General features: G+C 37.0%; 1 protein-coding gene across 1 annotated transcript in view; it reads left to right on the top strand.

Moving 5' to 3' along the window:
• LRP1B (LDL receptor related protein 1B) overlaps positions 1-19,333 on the top strand; it is a 1,816,831-nt gene that overhangs the window by 1,008,739 nt on the left and 788,759 nt on the right. The window contains exon 12 of the mRNA XM_060178059.1: positions 9,354-9,534. Within this exon, the coding sequence (XP_060034042.1) occupies positions 9,354-9,534 (181 nt within the window). The remainder of the gene's footprint in view (positions 1-9,353; positions 9,535-19,333) is intronic.

Genomic DNA, 19,333 nt, shown 5'->3' with positions numbered 1-19,333 from the left:
AATTTTAATCTTTGACTAATTCTTCACTACTGAAATCATTCTTAGAATAGTATTTCTTAATGATTTTTTCAGGTATTTTGTAAATTCTACATATTTTCTATAGTTTATTTTGATGTTTCTAACATTTTAATTATTAATAAAAACATGATTTTGCAACCAGGCAGTGGCATACCTGTTCAACATACACATTACAGTGCACAAGGACCTGGGTTCAAATCCCCAGTCCCCACCTGCTGGGAGGGAAGTTTCATGAATGGTGAAACAATACTATAAATGCCCCTCCCTCACTATCTTCCTTCCCTCTGCATTTCTCTTTGTCCTTTCAAATTAAATAGTTAAAAAATTAAACTTTAAAACGTGTTTTTAAATTAATACCCATGAGACAATCCTTTCTGATTACACTTTCCCAGACTCTCAATCAACATTTTATTTTTACTATAGTTTCAAATTATGTTTTTCTTACACAATATATATACTGTTTAAAGAAATGTAATTAATTTAAATGTAATTTAAAGAAATGTGTGTGAATACATATACAAAGTATATATTCTTTTTAAAAATGATACTTGTAAAATAGTTTTTTTTAATTTACTTGTTTTGTATAGAGGCAGAGAGAAATTGAGAGGAAAGGGGAATATTAAGAGGGATCGAGAGACACCTGCATCACTCTTTGATGGCTGTGATGCTACCTCTGGTTGTTAGGGACCTAGGGCTTGAGCCAGGTATTTACGTGCTGTACTGTGTTCACTCTACCAGGTGTACCACCACCTGCCTCCTGTATACCTTGCTTTAAGATGTTCAAATTACACAGTCATTTAAAATATTATTCTATGCTAATTTTCACTGTGGAATTATAAGTATCCATTTAGTTTCAAGATCTTTGATACTTCTGCTATATAGCAATATTAATACAGTGTTTTCATACAGTCTCATTTTGGGTTGCTCTACAACCATTCTTTGATAGCATCTGGATATTAAACATGTTTCTCCAAAAACATTAATGAGTCTTTTACATTAACAAACTCTGAACTACTCTTACTTAGTTGGGTAGAGCATTTGCAAAATAGTTTCTCACAGTTTTCCGTAATAGTACATCTTTAATTACACAGTTAAAATTTATTAAGATTAAAAAAAAAATGATGCTGGCATGATACAATTAACTTGCCAGGATAGCATTGCGGGTGGGAGAGAGGATCCAGGAACTCATGGTGGCGTAGTAATACAATTCTTTATTCACATGGGATCTTCCCAGAGTGAGGTGTGAGCACAGCGGGTTAAGTCAAGGGTTAAGTCAAGTGGCACCAAACCGCGGTGGCCGCCTCCCGCTCTGCACGCCAGCCATTCTCCAAGTCAGGATGCTGGAGAGAAAAGAGAGCAAAACCAGGAACAGAAGTGAGTTTTATGGGATAAAACTGGAAGTGGCAAGTCGGGACCTAAGGTGGCTAGGAAAGGGGATGGAGAAAAAAAAAAGGCATGCTGGGAACTTCCTTACCTACGTTGCTATGGTTATAGCTGGGGGGGGAAATTATCAATACCCTGAGGGGATAATGTGTGGGAGGAGACCTTTAGTCATTTATAAGACAAAGCAGAAGGCTGGTATGTAGATAAAGGGACTGGCCATAGTAGCATACGATGGTTTGTGGGCCCTGCCTAATTCAACCACATCTGTGCAATTTCCCAACAATTAACTCACACCTTAACTTGATTTTACAATTTTTTTCATACTGTAGTTGTTTTTTCTCCTTTATTTCATGATCTCTAGTAATGCCTCATTTCCTCTGATATTTAAATTTAATGCACAACTTCTCTTCATGTACATATTTATTGAATTTCTGTATTGTCAGTCAACAATATTTTGGTAAATAAATAATAGTTAAAGTTTACTGAGAATAATGATTTTTTTTGAATACTGTTAATGTATCTTTCACGTCAACCATCACTCTATATCCACTTTCTCCCACACTTCCACGCTAATTTGTTCTTTCTTCTGATGACTCATTGCTTATGCTAACTTTTGGACTCTTGCTTTTCTTTCTGATTCAAACTACAAACTTAGGTTATGGATTACTAGCTAAGCATAGGTCCTTGTGAATCATCACAGTTTTCTGGAAATTTGCTTACTTATTTGCAGAGTATAGAAGTTAGACATTGAAATTTTAGTTTCTTTGTATGTGTAAAATGTTTCCTTAATATATTGGTTTCTGACTAGTTTATTATTGCAGGTTCAGATTCGGTGCTTCTTTTTCATAGTAAAATTTACAGACCTAAAAGGCTTATGAACATGTGCTTTCTTGGATATTTATGGCAAAATTTTATAAATAAGTAATTATAGAGGACTTGGCTCTTTCATCAAATTTACCTATATTGTGTATGTATTTTTTATATTTTTTATTATCCTTATTTACTTACTGGATAGAGACAGCAAGAAATCAAGAGGAAAAGGAGAGATACTGAGGGGGAGAGAGAGAGAGAGAGACCACTGCAGCACTGCTTCACCACTTGCAAAGCTTTCCCCTTGCAGGTGGGGACTGGAGGCTTGAACCCAGGTCCTTGCACATTGTAACATATGTGCTCAAAGAGGTGAGCCACCACCCAACCCCTTACAAATATGTATTTTTTTAAGATTAATTTAATATATGTTGAGAGTGAGAGAGAAAGAGGTAGGGGAGAGAGAGAGAAAGAGAGAGAGACAAAGAATTTCAAAATGCTATAAGGGCACATTAGGAATTAAACTAGAGTTCTCAGAATTGCATGTCTTGTGTCTACCAACTTTTTCCCAGCCACATGCAAACAAATAGACTGTAACTTGCCACCCCCCTTTTTTATGCAGGTCTGAAACATTGTCTACAGATGGTAAGGTTAGCTTCAAGATAATTGCTACACACATGCTTTGTGTTAAAAGCTATAAAAATTGTAAGATATAAAAGTAATCAGTATCTTTCCTTAAACATAATGCCCAAGTAAAGTATACACTGTCTTTTTACATGAAAAAATATCAGTAAACTTACCAATGCAGGTGAGTGTTTGAATGTTTAAACAATCATGCACACAAAAAGATTAAGTCTATTAGAAAATACAGCTAATAAAAAGTAACTTCCTAGGAAGTTAACTGCTCAAGTGACTTCTAATGAAGTTGCCTTTTCATCTAATGCAAAAGATATTGATAGTTTAATATTCATGCAATAATTTTAAAAGCATTTTATTTTATTTATTTAAAAAATTATAACCTACTTCATAGGACTACAGAAAAGGCATTCCAAAATAACTGTGATATTTTACATTCAGAAGTTGAAGAAATTTGTTTTCTGTCCTGTCTTGGTAAGTAGACAGAATTAGGTAGTAAAAGATCTTTAATGAAAGTGATTTTTCTTCTGTCACTCTTAATATAGACCCATTTTTTTTTAATTCTTTCTTGAGATAATCTGTCAGGTGAAGAAACAGGAGGAGATATTTTGGAAGCTCATGAAATGTCTACTATAGTCACAGGTCATAGAGAAAGAAGGCACAAAGCAACATACGGGACTGACCTCATGACAAAGATGCCAAGAGGATTAATGACAGGGATGATGGGAAAACATTAGGTCACAGCCTTTATTGGAGTTTGTGTGGGCAGGGAATAGCAAAGCAGATAGTAAACAGGAATAGCAAAGCAGAGAGCTGGCAAATTCAAATAACTCCATTGAGCTTTAATCATGGCAATCAGCACACTATCCAAGTGAGCTGCTTTTATGACCTGATTATAAATATATAGTTTATTGGATATAGTGATACAGCTCACTTGAATAGTGTGCAATTTCACCAGGTATGTGACACAGGTTTGAGCCTATTCGACCTAGTGGAACCTAAGGAAGCTTTAGTGCTGTGGCCTCTTTTACTCTCCCCTCTCTCTCTGCCTCTATATCTTAAAAACAAACAAACAAACAAACAAACAAACAAAGTTTACTTTTGATGCCAGAACCTGGTCTTCCAGAATTCATTGCTTCCTGTGATTTTCAGTACCTACCTGCAGGGGGAGCTAGTAGTGAAGCAGGGTTGCAGTTGTCACTTTGTCTCTCCCTCTCTGTCCCCCTTCCCTTTATTTCTCTATGTCCTATTAAATAAAATAAAGTTTAAAAAAGAAGAAAAAAAATAAAAGAGAGCGTATCAGAGAGAGAAAGCACACACAGTGCTCCATAGTTAGTGAAATGTCCCCCTTGCATGGTGATCCCATGTGGTGACCAGAAGCTTGAATCCAGTTCCTAAGGCATGGCAAAGTATGTGTCCTCCTGAGAGGGCCATCTACTAGTCCACAGACACTTGTTTCATAAGGAAAGCGATATATTCTTTGTTTTGATTTAACTAGGATTATGTTTTTGGCATATATTTGTGTGTGTGTGTGTGTGTGTGTGTGTGTGTGTGTGTGTGTTGTTAGTGATTTACTTATTTGCAAAATTATTAGACAATAAGGATATAATTCTACACCTTTCCCACTATCAGAGTTCTTGTCCCCATTCCCTCCAATGGAAGCGACAGTAGTTCTTCCAAGATCACAGATATGGGTTGACTCTTATTTCTATAATAATTTATCTATATTTACATATTTTTGTCCGATTTTTTTGTGGTCTTGCCTTCTCTTCCTTTCTTTTTAAAAATGTTTTTAATTTTTATTTTAACTAGAGAGAGATACAGAGAGAAAGACCAGATTATCGATCAGTTCTGGTTTATGGTGGTGCTAGGGATTGAACCTGGAACCCTTGAGTCTCAGGCATGAGAGTCTTTTTGCATAACCATTATGCTGTCTCCCCAGGACCCCTTCTCTTCCTTTATGTTCCTTCTTTCTCCCTCTCCTTTCTCTAATGTTGACTTAAAAGTCATAAAATTTTAGGACTATAGTTTCATACCTATTCATGAATGTACTTACATATTTCCATATCCATCGCTATTCTAGTCTTCCTTCCTCCTTTCTTCCTTTAACTTCCATAGTTTTTAAAAAATACAATTTTTTTTACAAAGTAGTTTGAAATGAATATTTTTAAGTTAATCTGTTCATCTGGAAAATAATACCCTTGGGTGAACTTTACATATTCCTTTGCTTACATTGGCTCAGGATTTTGTTCCAGTAGACATTAACTATGTAGTCATACTCTGACTTATTAAGCTATGAAAGTTCTGGAAGGAAGACTGAGATGAGAGCATCAGTCTCAATTGACTAGTGAGGATAGATGATATAATAGACAAATTTGAGCCTGACCAAAGATTCCTCTAATCCCATGAGAAAGAAAATTGAGCAGGCAGACACTGCTGCCACACTATTAATTAAGTCAACTTTATTCACTCATGTCAGATACATATGAGCCATGATGCCTCAGGCCATATGGAAATGTACCAAGAGAATTCATATTAATTGATCTACAAGAATTTGAGTCTGGAGAGCTGTGCAAGTGCTGACTCGGAAACAAGATAAGACATCTCTGGCCCTAGGCATTTCTCCACAATTGCCACATATTCAGTTAGTTAAGGAAGCTTACCACACTATCCAGCAAACACTTTGTGATATTTCATTCTAATTTAGAAACATGTCTGTTCTAAGAAGAGAACAACTTGGATCATTTGGGAAAAAAATGTAGGCACTGTGATGATTGAAAATATGAGGTATAACTTCCCATTTGTTACTTATTCTGCAAACTAAATTCTACAATAAAGCATCTAGGTTTATGGATCAACCAGCCACTCTGGAGTTCAAGTTTCTGTACAAAACTAGGGTCTTTGCTCAAACCCTTATCTTTTATTATCTGTTTTATTTTGTACACATTTACATAAAGTATAGGTTTTGCTTTAGATAGTTAAGGCTTCTATCTTTTCTACAAATATGTAATATTTAAATATCAGGCCCATATATATATATAATTTTTTTAAAGATGATCAGGACTCCACATTCAATCTTTCTCTTCCTTTTTTTAGTTTTTCTTTTTGCCTCCGGGGTTATTGCTGGGGCTCAGTGGTTGCACTATAAATCCACTGCTCCTGGAGACCATTGTTTCCCAATTTGTTGACCTTGTTTCTGTCTTTCTTTTTTTTTATCTTTGCTATTGTTATTGTTGTTGTATCATTGTTATTGCTGTCAGATTCGGCAGAGAGAAATCGAGAGAGGAGGGGAAGACAGAGGAGCAAGACCTGCTTTACCGCTTGTGAAGTGACCCCCCTGCAGGTGGGGAGCCTGTGGCTCGAAGTGAGATCCTTACGCTGGTCCTTGCACTTCGTGTCATGTGCGCTTAACCCGCTGTGCCACTGCCTGGCACCCCCCTATATATATATTTAATTTTACTGATAATTTTTCCACATTCTTAAAAATATTTACTTTGTCTAATACTAGAAAATACCAACTTACATAACTTACATTTGTTTCTTTTAAGTCCATATAATCCATTTAAATTAGATAAGTTTTAAGTATATTACTTAACACCATATCATTTGTACAGAAAACAAATACTGATACTCTCAAAATTTTTCACTTAGGCTTAATAATTTGTTTATATATATGTGTTTAATATTACTATTTGCCCATTCATTTATGTCATTATTTTTAAAAAACAAAATTATTTTTACATGGGAAGATGTGGGTATTTTAATAAGTTGAGCCAGAATAATATGTTAATATTAGCTATTCAGAAAGTAAATAGTTAAGTTCATTTTTAATCTTAATGAGAGTGTGATACCACCACCAGACCCACGAGTATGATATCCTTTCATGTTGAGTCCACTTTTGTCCTGTCAAATTAGGTGGGAATCTTGCAGACAGTATATAGTTGAGTTGGGTTTTCTGATCCTCTTCCTACTCTGTTCCTTATAATGGGTGAGTTCAGATCACTGACATTTACCGATATTATGGATTTTAGATAATTTAATGCCATTATCCTAAACTTGTGTTCAGTGTTTTTATGTACAACATTTTAGAATTCCTTCTAGAGAAGGTTTGGTGGTAATTGATTTACTTAACTGTTGCTTGTCTGAGAAAGCCGTTTTCCCTCCATCTAATCTAAATTCCAGTCTGGTCGGGTGCAATATTCTTTTTGTCAGTGAGCACTCAAGGCATCTTGTCATTCCCTTCTGGCTTTTAGAGGTTGCATGGAAATATCTACTGCTGATCTTATGTGTTTTCCTTTGAATGTGGGTCTTTTTTCTCTCTTGCAGTCTTCAGGATCCATTCTTTATCTTTAGTCTTTGCCATTTTACTTATTATGTGTCTTGGTTAACATAGATGATGTAAGGATTTGATCTCACCCAATTATCAGTGCTCTTCAAGCATATCATTAGCTCAAGACAAAATCAAACAGGCCAAGTGGGAACATAATCCTCCAAAAGTCTACTCACTAGAATTCAATTACTTTTCACCGATACTATTTATTTCCAATGTCTCTACATGTTTTTTTGTTGTTGTTGCTGGGACTTTTCTGCTCCAGGCTGACTTTTTTCAGATAAAGAAATACAGAGACAGGGAGACAGAGAGAAAAGGAAGAAAAAGATATCATAGCACTGAAGCTTCTCCTAGAACAGTGGGGACTAGATACAGATATTATTTCTAGTTTAAAATGACCTCTACTGGGCTGGGGAGATAGCAGAATGATTATGCTGAGTAGTATTCCATTGTGTATATATACTACAATTTCTCAGCCACTCATTTGTTGTTGGACACCTGAGCTGCTTCCAGGTTTTGGCTATTACAAATTGTGCTACTATGAGCATAGCTTTACACAAGTCTTTTTTGGATGGCTATGTTTGGTTCTTTAGCGTATATTCACAGGAGAGGAATTGCAGGGTCATAGGGTAGGTCCACTTCTAGCCTTCTGAGAGTTCTCCAGACTGCTCTCCATGATTATGCAAATGACTCTCATGCCAAAGGCCCTGAGGTCCAGGGTTCAACAGGATCATAAGTTAAATATTAGTAATAATAATAAGAATAAAAATAAATGACCACTGGTCAGAGTTTAAGGGAATATCACTGAGTAATCATTTACAGATTAAAATATAAACCCTATTTCTATCAAGTATTATCTGTAATGATAAGCTGCAAGGTATATACATAACAACCAATTTTGAAAACTGAATAAATTTCAATAGGTATTGAACATTAGCTATGTTCCAGGCAGTATGCTATATGTTTTACATACAATAATTAATCTATTTCTTCAGTGTAAGTGCTATCATTTCACTGTATGGGTGAAGAAATTCAGTGTCAGGCTGATTAAGTTGCTTATCCAAGTGTTAGGAATAAAATTCCAATTAATATACCTTTGAAGTTGCTTCATTATGAAAATAAGCAAAATGCTTTACCTCACATGTCAAAAGAAAATGAAAGAAAAAAAGAAGTTCATTAGAGAAGGAAATTTCATACTGGAGCAGATCAAATGTAATACAATTTTTGAAAACTCAACTAACAAGATAAGTCAGCCACACACTCTGATAAGTAGAAGCAACTACATAGCTCCTCTTTTTCCATTATGCCAGAACAGGAAAGTGCTCAGTAAAATTAAGTGTCAATAAACTAAAGACAAAATTAAACTTTTTCCTTAAGCATAGGCATAATTAACCTGTGAAAATTACTCATATTGGATGGTAATGAAGCAGACAGCATGGTGAAATTGAGAACATATCTGAGTCACTATAATGAGGTTGTACCCCTCCTACCTTATGCTTTTGTTCACTAATCCTTTCTTAAATTAAAAATTAAAAAAAAAAAAAAAAGATTTTCTTTGGTGTACTACTGGGTTGGAGGCAGGGGTGGGGGGGGGGGTTCAGGTCCTGGAACATGATGGCAGAGGAGGACCTAGTGGGGGTTGTATTGCTATGTGGAAATGTTATGCATGTACAAGGTATTATATTTCACTGTCAACTCTAACCATTAATCCTCCAATAAAGAAATAAAAAGAAATATTTTCTATGGTATGGTATTTATAAAAGTTAAATTAATGACAATTCATGGTTCTGAATTCATTCCTTTTTTGAAATGAAGTACATGGTCAATACCACTGAATAGCCTCCCCTGAAAAATTTTGTAGTTCTATATACTGAGTGTAAGAGAGAAAAAGTGTAGAAAGGAAGGGAGACAGATGAGACCAGAAAGAGACATACTGAAGTTTGGCTCCACCATATACACCATATACAGAGGGCTCTTTGGTGATGTCCATGGTGCTACCATGTGGTAGCCGGGACTAACCCAGGGTGTTATGCAAGTAAGATATATAATCCATCTGCTGATTTTCCCCCCATCTTCATCCCTTGTTAAACAAAACTCTTTTATCAAGTAGAATATAAACAGTGGACATTATTGTACAACTTGATTCATTCACTCTTTTTTTTCCCTTACTTTTTCACAGATCTAGATAATGTGGAAGGCATTGCTGTGGACTGGATAGGAAATAACCTTTATTGGACAAATGATGGTCATAGAAAAACCATTAATGTGGCCAGGTTGGAAAAGACTTCTCAGAGTCGAAAGACACTTTTAGAGGGAGAAATGTCTCATCCCAGAGGAATTGTGGTGGATCCTGTTAATGGGTATGCAGTATTTGATTAGTTTTATATATTGAACAGAATATTAATGAAAGTTTGTTTTACATCTTATTTAAATTTTATTTAAATTCATATATACATTGGGAGTAACCATAAGTTTTTTAATTAGGAAAAGATATTTACATACTCATTTCTTCTCCTAGAGAACATACTAAATAAACATGTCAGAATACACTGAGTTTAAATAGATTTTGTATATATATAATATACATATATATGTATATATTTATATGTGTATATATGATTAATGTGAACATTTTTTAATATTTATTTCCTTTTTGTTGCCCTTGTTTTTATTGTTGCTATAGTTATACTGTTGTTGCCATTGATGTCGTTGTTGTTGGATAGGACAGAGTGAAATGGAGAGAGAAGGGGGAGGAAAAGGGGGAGAAAAAGGTAGATACCTGCAGATGTGCTTCACTGCCTGTGAAGCAACTCCCCTGCAGGTGGGGAGCCGGGGGCTTGAACCTGGGTCCTTACACATGCCAGGTGTGCTCAACCCACTGTGCTACAGCCTGACTCCCTAATGCAAACATTTTTTTTTTTTTGCAAATTAGTGTAAATCATGATTTTCTATTTTAAACAGTTTGACCTCAAGATTATCAGAAAAATAAAACAATATAATTTTAAAGACTTGGATTCAGTGTAGTAATAGAAAAGGTGCACATGTGCACGTTTGTGTTCACATTTTTTGTAGGCCAAGCATTTTATTAAATTAAATGGTTCACCATGCTCCTATTTGATAATCTTCACAAAACATCCTTGAATTACTTTTTATTTTACTTGCATTTTAAAAGGAAGAACCTGGTGTCTGATATACAGGAGATCATTCAGATACTAGAAGACTAACTAGGTATTTAAATCTAAAGAGTTTGTTGCCATGGCTATAGCTATGCCCCTATACCCCATAACTTTCATTACTTTGGGTAGTTAGGTAACTTGAGACATCAACCTATTTCCCTCATATCAAAAACATGATGTAGTATGTATGTGTCTCTAGTTTTAGGATGGAATATTTTGGTAAGCTCTTGGATATATGTTTTATTTTTAGTCAAAGTAATTCCATTACATAGCATCATGTATAAAGAAATAAGGGAGTCGGGCTGTAGTGCAGCGGGTTAAGCGCAGGTGGCGCAAAGCACAAGGACCGGCATACGGATCCTGGTTCGAACCCCGGCTCCCCACCTGCAGGGGAGTCACTTCACAGGCGGTGAAGCAGGTCTGCAGGTGTCTATCTTTCTCTCCCCCTCTCTGTCTTCCCTAAAAAAAAAAAAAAAAAGAAAAGAAATAAGAAAGTTCTGATCACAATTTTAGCTAAATAAATGTAATATGTTGTTGGTATGCTTCTAAATTCTGCTTCGAAGACCCCTTCTGTTGCATTGCTTGACTTTGTAGTCTATTTACATAATCATTGTTTTCATTGGTTTACTCCCCACTGGTTTGCACACTATTTTCCTTCTCCTCATCCCCTATCCTACATACTTCCTCTTCCTGACACTCCTGCATCAGGAGATATAAAAGGCAGGGCTTTCTAATGAAGAGAGATTAGAAGAGATTAGATTGTTGAACTGCATCCCCGCTTGTCAATAAAGATTGAACTGCGTTCCCAGCTCAGCCATGAGTACCTGGTCGTCTCTCTCCCGCCCTTGAAGCTAGACTGGCAAATGGTGCCCTGAACAGGGGCTGTCAATATGTGGTTGTTGTGTGTTCTCCATAGCTTACATCTCACTGTTTCAAAAATAGCATCATAACCTATGTGTTGTTCATTCCTCACTATATACAAATAATATTTAATTGAATAGAAGGTATATGAGATTTTTTTATAAACAGAGATCACCTAATAGTACCTAGATTTATTTTATTTTCATTTATTTATTTATTTCTGTTTCTTAAGACACAACGAAGATCCTTCAGGGGCTGATGCCTAAGCATAAAATGAATTTATTAATGGTGTTTTTATAAAGTGTAATTATAAAGTGATTTCATATGTGGATTCTAAAAATATTTGTTGTATTCCTGAACTTATAAAACCAAGTGATCTATCATACCTTTAAACCAAGGAATCATAATTGCATGTGAAGATATGTATTACACACTGTGTAAATCTACTTAAAAGAAAGAGTTCCTGAAAAGAGAGTTAACATATAAAGCCAAACAATTTGTTCACTAATCATACATTTAAAGACTGGAGTCGTGCAGATGAAGAGTTGCGGGAGGGGGGGGGCTCTCAGTTCAGCAACAGGTTTCAGATGCTAGCATGATGCCAAACAGACTTCCCTAGACAAACAACCCCACCAATGTGTCCTGGAGCTCTGATTCCCCACAATCCCGCCCCACTAGGGAAAGAGAGAGGCAGGCTGGGCGTATGGATTGACCTATAAATGTCCATGTTCAGTGGGAAAGCAATTACAGAAGCCAGACCTTCCACCTTCTGCATCCCACAATGACCTTGGGTCCATACTTCCAGAGGGTTAAAGAATAGGAAAGCTATCAGGGGAGGGGATGGGATACAGACTTCTGGTTGTGGGAATTGTGTGGAGTTGTACCCCTCTTATCCTATGGTTTTGTCAGTGTTTCCTTTTTATAAATAAACAAACAAACAAACAAATGAGTTCCAAATATGTCCTAGAATATCTTCCTGCTTAGTATTTTGTTAAGCAGATATTTTATAATAATAGAGTTAAAAGATCTTTCTGATGCTTAGGGAAATTATATATCTGTGTTGTAATAAAACACATGAGTTGGGTGGAAATGCGGAAGTCACTTGTCCCCTATTTTATATCAAATTCCCATTTAATACTTCCCTACTAGGCATGTATTTGACTTATGTTTAAAATCTTTTTTTTAGGGAGTCGGGCTGTAGCGCAGCAGGTTAAGCGCAGATGGTGCAAAGCACAAGGACCAGCATAAGGATCCCGGTTCGAAGCCCAGCTCCCCACCTGCAGGGGAGTCGCTTCACAGGCGGTGAAGCAGGTCTGCAGGTGTCTATCTTTCTCTCCTCCTCTCTGTCTTCCCCTCCTCTCTCCATTTCTCTCTGTCCTATCCAACAACGACAACAACAATAATAACTACAACAATAAAACAACAAGGGCAACAAAAGGGAATAAATAAATAAAATAAATAAATAAATAAAATCTTTTTTTTAATTCTTAGTAATTTAATAATGATTAACAAGACTGTAAGATAACAGGGGTGCAATTCCATACAGTTCCCACCACCAGAGTTCTTTGTCCCGCCCCCTCCATTGGAAGTTTCCCTATTTTTCTTTTTTCTTATTTATTTTTATATTAGAGAATTACATGTCTACAGGTGTTTGAATCCACAACACTCCCACAACTAGAGTTCTGAATCTTCACTCTCTCCACTGCAATCCACCACAGTTCCCCTAAGTTTGTAGATATGAGCCCACTATCATCTCTACAACTATCTATACACATTTATACATAGTTAACCCCCCCATTTTTCCTGATTCAGTCCTCTCTTCTTCTTATTCAAGACATTCATGACATCATAACTACCTCCATATGCCCCACTCCTTTTCCTTCTCTCTCTCTGGGTGCTGATGGAACCAGAGTTCAGAGCCCTCTTATCTTCATCCTATCATTTCTCCCCCACTGGGGGTATGGATCAAGGAGGTTTGGGGGGAGCAGAAGGTACAGTCCTGGCTTTCGTAATTTCTTCTCTACTGAGCATGGGCATTGAAAGGTTGACCCAAACCACCAGCCTCTTTCTATCTTTCCATAATGGACCAGAGCTCTGGAGATGTGAGGGTTCAGGAGTCATTGGTGAGGTCCTCTGCCTAGAGAAGTCAGGATGGAGTCATGGTAGTATCTGTTACTTGGTGTCTGGAAGGTGGCATGACCTAAGCTGAGACAAAATGGTTAATGAACAGGAACCAAAATGTTGGATTAGAGCAGGTAAAATTAGGGGTCTTAGGGTATAAGATAGCTGGGAAAACCATTTTAGGCATGTTCCTGGGGGCACACAGCTATGGCAGTTTTGTTTGAGTTTGGTAGCTAGCCTGAGGTTGTATAAGAATATTTTCTAAGAGAATAGTGTTAGAGAAAAGGGCTAGAAAGTTGGATTAGGGCAGGGATAGCTCCCATTCTTGAGAAAGCAAAAAGTAGCTAAAATTAGCTATTTACCTCCATCTACCTGTCCAATATCTATCTATCTATCTATCTATCTATCATCTATCTATCTATCTATATATCTATCTATCTATCCATATATATATGATCACCAGAGCCTGTGTAACCTCTAAATCCCTATTGATCTGAGCTTGTAGCTCATGGTCACATCTGAGGAACAGTGTAGGCTGCACTCCTTTCAGGAGCAATCTTATTTCAAGTGGCAGGGCAGGATACCCCCTTCAGAGACTGGAGTTATCTGTACCATCATTGATTTATGGTGAAGACAAGGACCCATAATAAGATGCCGTTCCTTATGGAAGTGACCAGTGCTTCCCTCTTTTTTTTTTTTTTAATCCCCCTGGGAGTATGGACCAAAATTCTTTATGGGGTGTAGAAGGTGGAAGGTCTGACTTCTGTAATTGCTATTCCACTGAACATGGCTATTTGCAGGTTGATACATAACCCCAACCTATTTCAATCTTTCCCTAGTGGGGTAGGGCTCTGGTGAGGTGGGGTTCCAGGACACATTGGTGAGTTTATCTGCCCAGGGAAGTCAGAGTAACATCATGGTAGCACCTGCAACTTGGTTGCTGAAAAGTGGTAAGATATAAAGCAGGACAAATAGTTTAATAAACAGGAACCCAAAGATTAGAATACAGTAGAAGAAACTAATGGTCTTCATGTGGGAAGAAATTAGGAAGTCCATTTTAGGTATGTTCCAAATAGCCTGTGATTTTAGTAACTTTTGCTCAAGTCCAGTAGTTAGCATTTCAGGTGAACAGAAAGTATTCCCCAGGAAGATGGTTTCAGAGTTGAGAATAGGATTAGAAAGCTGGGTTAGGGGAGCTGGGCGGTGGCGCAGTGGGTTAAGGGCAGATGGCAGAAACTGCAGGGACCAGCTTCAGGATCCTGGTTCAAATCCCCAGCTCCCTACCTGTAGGGGGGTCACTTCACAGGTCTTCAGGTGTCTGTCTTTCTCTCCCTATCTCTGTCTTCCCCTCCTCTCTCAATTTCTTTCTGTCCTATCCAACAACAGCAATAATAACAAGAACAATAAAGACAACAAAAATGATAAACAATAAAGACAACAAAAAGGGGAAAATAAAATAAAAAAAATAAAAAAAATAGAAAGTTGGATTATGGCAGAAAGTAGCTACCAAATATGAGGAAAGTATATAAATACTGTTAACTGTTAACCCCATCGATCTGACCTAGGGCCCATATATATTCATATTTAGTACAGGAGCCTGTGTAACCTCTGAGCCCCTGTCAGTCTGAGCAGAGTCCATGGTCACAGCTAGGAGCATTCTAGGCTGCACTCATTTCAGGACCAATCCTCCTCAAGTGGCAGAGTAGGTCGATACAACCTCCCTTCGGAGAGTAGTACAATCTTACCATTGCTACTCTACATTGATCTCAAGGTCCTGTAGAGGCCTACAGGAGGATTTATAATGTTGTTCCTGATGAACATGACCAGTGATGGTGGAGAGAGGGATCTGTTAGAGGTGTGGCCCCGTCATATCTATGTGGGAATAAATATTCCCTAATGCCCAAGATGATGGGGTGGCCTGGTAGTGACCATAAAGGACATCCTTAAAGTGTGCCAGTTGGAGTGATCAGGTGGTGACGCACCTGGTTAAGAACACACCTACAGTGTGCAAGGACCCAGGTTGAAATCCCTGATCCCCAACTGCAGGGGGAAAACTTTGTGAGTGGTGAAGCAGGTCTGTAGCTGTCTATCTCTCTATTTCCCCCTTCCCTTTCAATTTCTCTCTGTCTCTATCCAATACATAAGTAAATAAAAATAATTTAAAAAAATAAAGAGTGCCAGTCTTTTGCTCTTATCTAGCTTTTGTAGTTCTTACTTTATCTGCTGATTTTAGACTTAAGTACTTAAAAAAATGTAAAGTCTGGGAAGCACTTGACTGTCAGCAGAACTGAAATGAATGAGGACTGCAGGATTGGCATATAGTAGCAAAGAGGAAGAGGACTCAAGGTGTAGTTGGATAGTAAAGTAGCATCTTATTAATAATTTGAGGATTATTTTTTTCTCTTTGTCTCTAGTGCAAGGGTAAAATAAAAGTGATGTAATTAGGCTTATGGTTAAAAATAATCCTATTGTTCTGTGGAGAATCAACTGTAAAACTAGAAGTAGTAATGTGACAATAATTTAAATTGCCCAAATAATTGTAAGTGCCAATAAAACTTATTTTTAAAAGAAGAAACTACAGTTTGAGAAGCAGAATTTCAAAGAATAATCAAACTTTAGACATAATATTCTCATAAAAACTGATTCATTTTCCATTCTTTCTATGGTACTTATTTGTAGTAGTACACAAGAAGGAATTCTTTCTTTTTTTCTATAATTATCATCTATTTATAAAAAATATTCACTTAAAAAAAACTATTCACGAGAGTCTGGCAGTAGCACAGAGGGTTAAGTGCAAATGGTGCAAAGTGCAAGGGATGGCTTAAGGACCCTAGTTCGAGCTCTGGGCTCCCCACCTGCAGGGGAGTCGCTTCACAAGTGGTAAAACAGGTCTGCAGGTGTCTATCTTTCTCTTCCCCTCTTTCTTCTCCTCCTCTCTCTATTTCTCTCTGTCTTGTCCAACAGCAGTGACAGCAATAACAACAACAATAATAACTACAACAATAAAAAACAAGGGCAACAAAAGGGAATAAATAAATATAAAAATTTAAAAAATTCACTTCAGTGATAGCTGTGATTAAAGTGTCCATAACCAAATACATCAATAAATTATTTATTCTTTTATTAAGATTATTACTGATTAACTACCTTATAGACCAACATAAATAACTAAAACAATAATTGTCCTCAGGGGGTTTATAATCTTGTATGCCTCATGCATATAGACACACTTGTACAAACAACTAGCTATTAAAGAAAATACAACATATATAAGCTTCAGAAATTCACAAACATTTAGATTCAGAATTGGGCTATAGGGAATAGTTAGAATTTTCAAATGAGTGCAGTTGGTCCCAAGAGCTTGTGATAGGCAGTCACAAGGTTAGTCCTTGAACTGGAGGGAGAGTATAACTAATTAGCAGAAGGAAAGTTAGTGGCAGGTTTGAAGTAAGATAAGTTCAGTAAGTATATAAGAGGACCTGTGAGAAAAAAACACCAGTAGGAGATAAAGGTAGACATATGTAAAATACTTTAATACTGGGTACTAAGTCTAGATTTATTATGCTGACAGCTGTGTCATTGTAAGGTTCTGAGGAGAAAAGTTCCATTATTTTTAATGTATGATTTAGGAATAAAGGCAATAATATGAAAGCCGTATGAGAAACCACCTCTTAGAAGTATCCTTTGATGAGCAAAGGTAGACTGCAGCATTTGTAATAGGAGCAGGGAAGTATATATTGGCATAGGAGACACTAGAAGACAAGGACTGGAAAGCCTCAACTTTACTGAAATGAAAGAGGAACTAATTATGATCCACTGTTTCTCAAGTGGATAGCCAATGATGAACTCACTCCTTCGTAATACCTGCTCTATACATTTTATGTCAACAACTTAGAAACATTTATTTTAATTATGACTTTGCAAAGCTTTTTTCTTTTTTAAAATATTTATTATCTTTATTTATTTTTTTTGGATAGAGACGACCAGAAATTGGGAGTAAGAGGGAGACAGGGAAGAAGAGAAACAGACACATGCAGCCCTGCTTCACAATTTGTAAAGCTTTTCCCCTGCATGTGGGGACCAGGGGCTTGAACCTGGGTCCTTACGCACTGTGATGTGCACTCAACCAGGTACATCAATACCTGGCCCCAACTTCTTAAAACTTATTCTATGTCCAGTATGTCCGAAGCTGAGTGCTTCTTTTTCTAGTCACAGATTGTTCCATATTGTTCCGTAGCATCACACCCTTAATTAATTACTATCTAGTTAGATAGTCCATCAGCAGTTATCAAAAGGAAAGCAATTTATTTCACCTTAATGACAGAGAAACACTTATGGAATTAAATATTTCCAGGATAAACGATAGATAGTATAATCCCTTTTGGAAAGATGATCACTAAAGAGCTTAAGCCCCCTGGCTCCCCACCTGCAGGCACGTCCCTTCACAGGCGGTGAAGCAGGTCTGCAGGTGTCTGTCTTTCTCTCCCCGTCTCTGTCTTCCCCTCCTCTCTCCATTTCTCTCTGTCCTATCCAACAACAACGACATCAATAATAACTACAACAATAAAACAACAAGGGCAACAAAAGGGAATAAATAAATAAAAAATAAAAATAAATTTAAAAGAAAAAGAGCTTAAGCTTGGTGTTATAGGGTAAAACATAAATAAGCGATAAAGCCTGCATTAAACATTAAAAAACTAACTGTGGGTTGGGAAGATGGCCTAATGGTTATGCAAGAGACTTCATGCTGAGACTCCTAAGTCCCAGGTTCAGTTCCCAGCATCATCATAAGCCGGAGCTAAGCAGTGTTCTGGTTGTTCTCCATGTGTATCTTTGTCTCCATGTTTCTCTGTCACTATATATAAATAAAATTTAAAATGTTTGATTTTTTTAAATACTTGGAATGATGACATGTGGAGCATTATCAAATATTCCTACAAACCGTTTATACATGTAACAAAGACTATGCTGTAACTGAAGAAGCCCTTTAGAGAATAGAGGAAAGAATTTATATTGCAAAATATCTGAGGTTAGACTTCATCAACAATTTATAGTTGAGCAGATCTTGAAATTAGAAGCAGAATTGTGTTGGTGCTGGGGTTTCACTGCTGCCACCATACATTTTCAGATAGGAGGGGAAAGACAGCGCTTAATCTTCCTCCACTGAGCTAGGGACCTAGCTCAAACAATTCTAGGTCACATGCATGGCAAAGTAGGTACACTCTTCTGGTGAGCTATTTTCCTGGTCCAAAGGCATACCTTTTTTTTCCACATTAGCAGAAGGTCTGATTGAACTATTTTTTTATTATGTTTATTGTTTATTTATTGGATAGAGACAGTCAGAAATTAAGAGGGAAGGAGGAGGTAGAGAGAACAAGAGACCGAGAGACACCTGTGTCACTGCTTCACCCCTCGCAAGGCTTTCCCTCTGCAGGTTGAGAACAGGGGCTGGAGTCTATGTCCTTGTACACCGTAACATGTGAGGTCAAGCAGGTGTGCCACCACCTTAAGGTATTTTTTTTATCAGATGAAAAAAGTCAATTCTAATTATGAGGAATTTCTAACCATATAGTAAATATCCTTCTATATTGCTGAGTTTCTATAAATAGGGACAGTCAGAAAGACAGAGGGAAAGCTGTTACAGCACTGCAGCTTCTACAGGTGTGGAAGCTGGGCTTGAGCCTGGGTTGTGCATATGAAAAAACAAGTCCACTATTCAGCTTGGCTATCTTATTTTCCTAGTCTAAATTTGTTTTAATGTGGTTTCTTCTAAGATTTTTAAAAATATTTATTTATTCTTTTGTGTTGCCTTTGTTGTTTTATTGTTGTAGTTATTATTGATGTCATTGTTGTTGGATAAAACAGAGAGAAATGGAGAGAGGGGGAGAGAAAGACAGACACTTGCAGACCTGCTTCAACGCCTGTGAAGCAAACCCCCTGCAGGTGGGGAACTGGGATCCTTACACTGGTCCTTGAGCTTTACACCACCTGTGCCACCGCC

This window comes from Erinaceus europaeus, chromosome 18, assembly GCF_950295315.1.
Source record: "Erinaceus europaeus chromosome 18, mEriEur2.1, whole genome shotgun sequence".
NCBI lineage: Eukaryota > Metazoa > Chordata > Mammalia > Eulipotyphla > Erinaceidae > Erinaceus > Erinaceus europaeus.
Note: the sequence above shows the minus strand (reverse complement) of the source record. Positions and strands in the feature narration are given on the sequence as shown.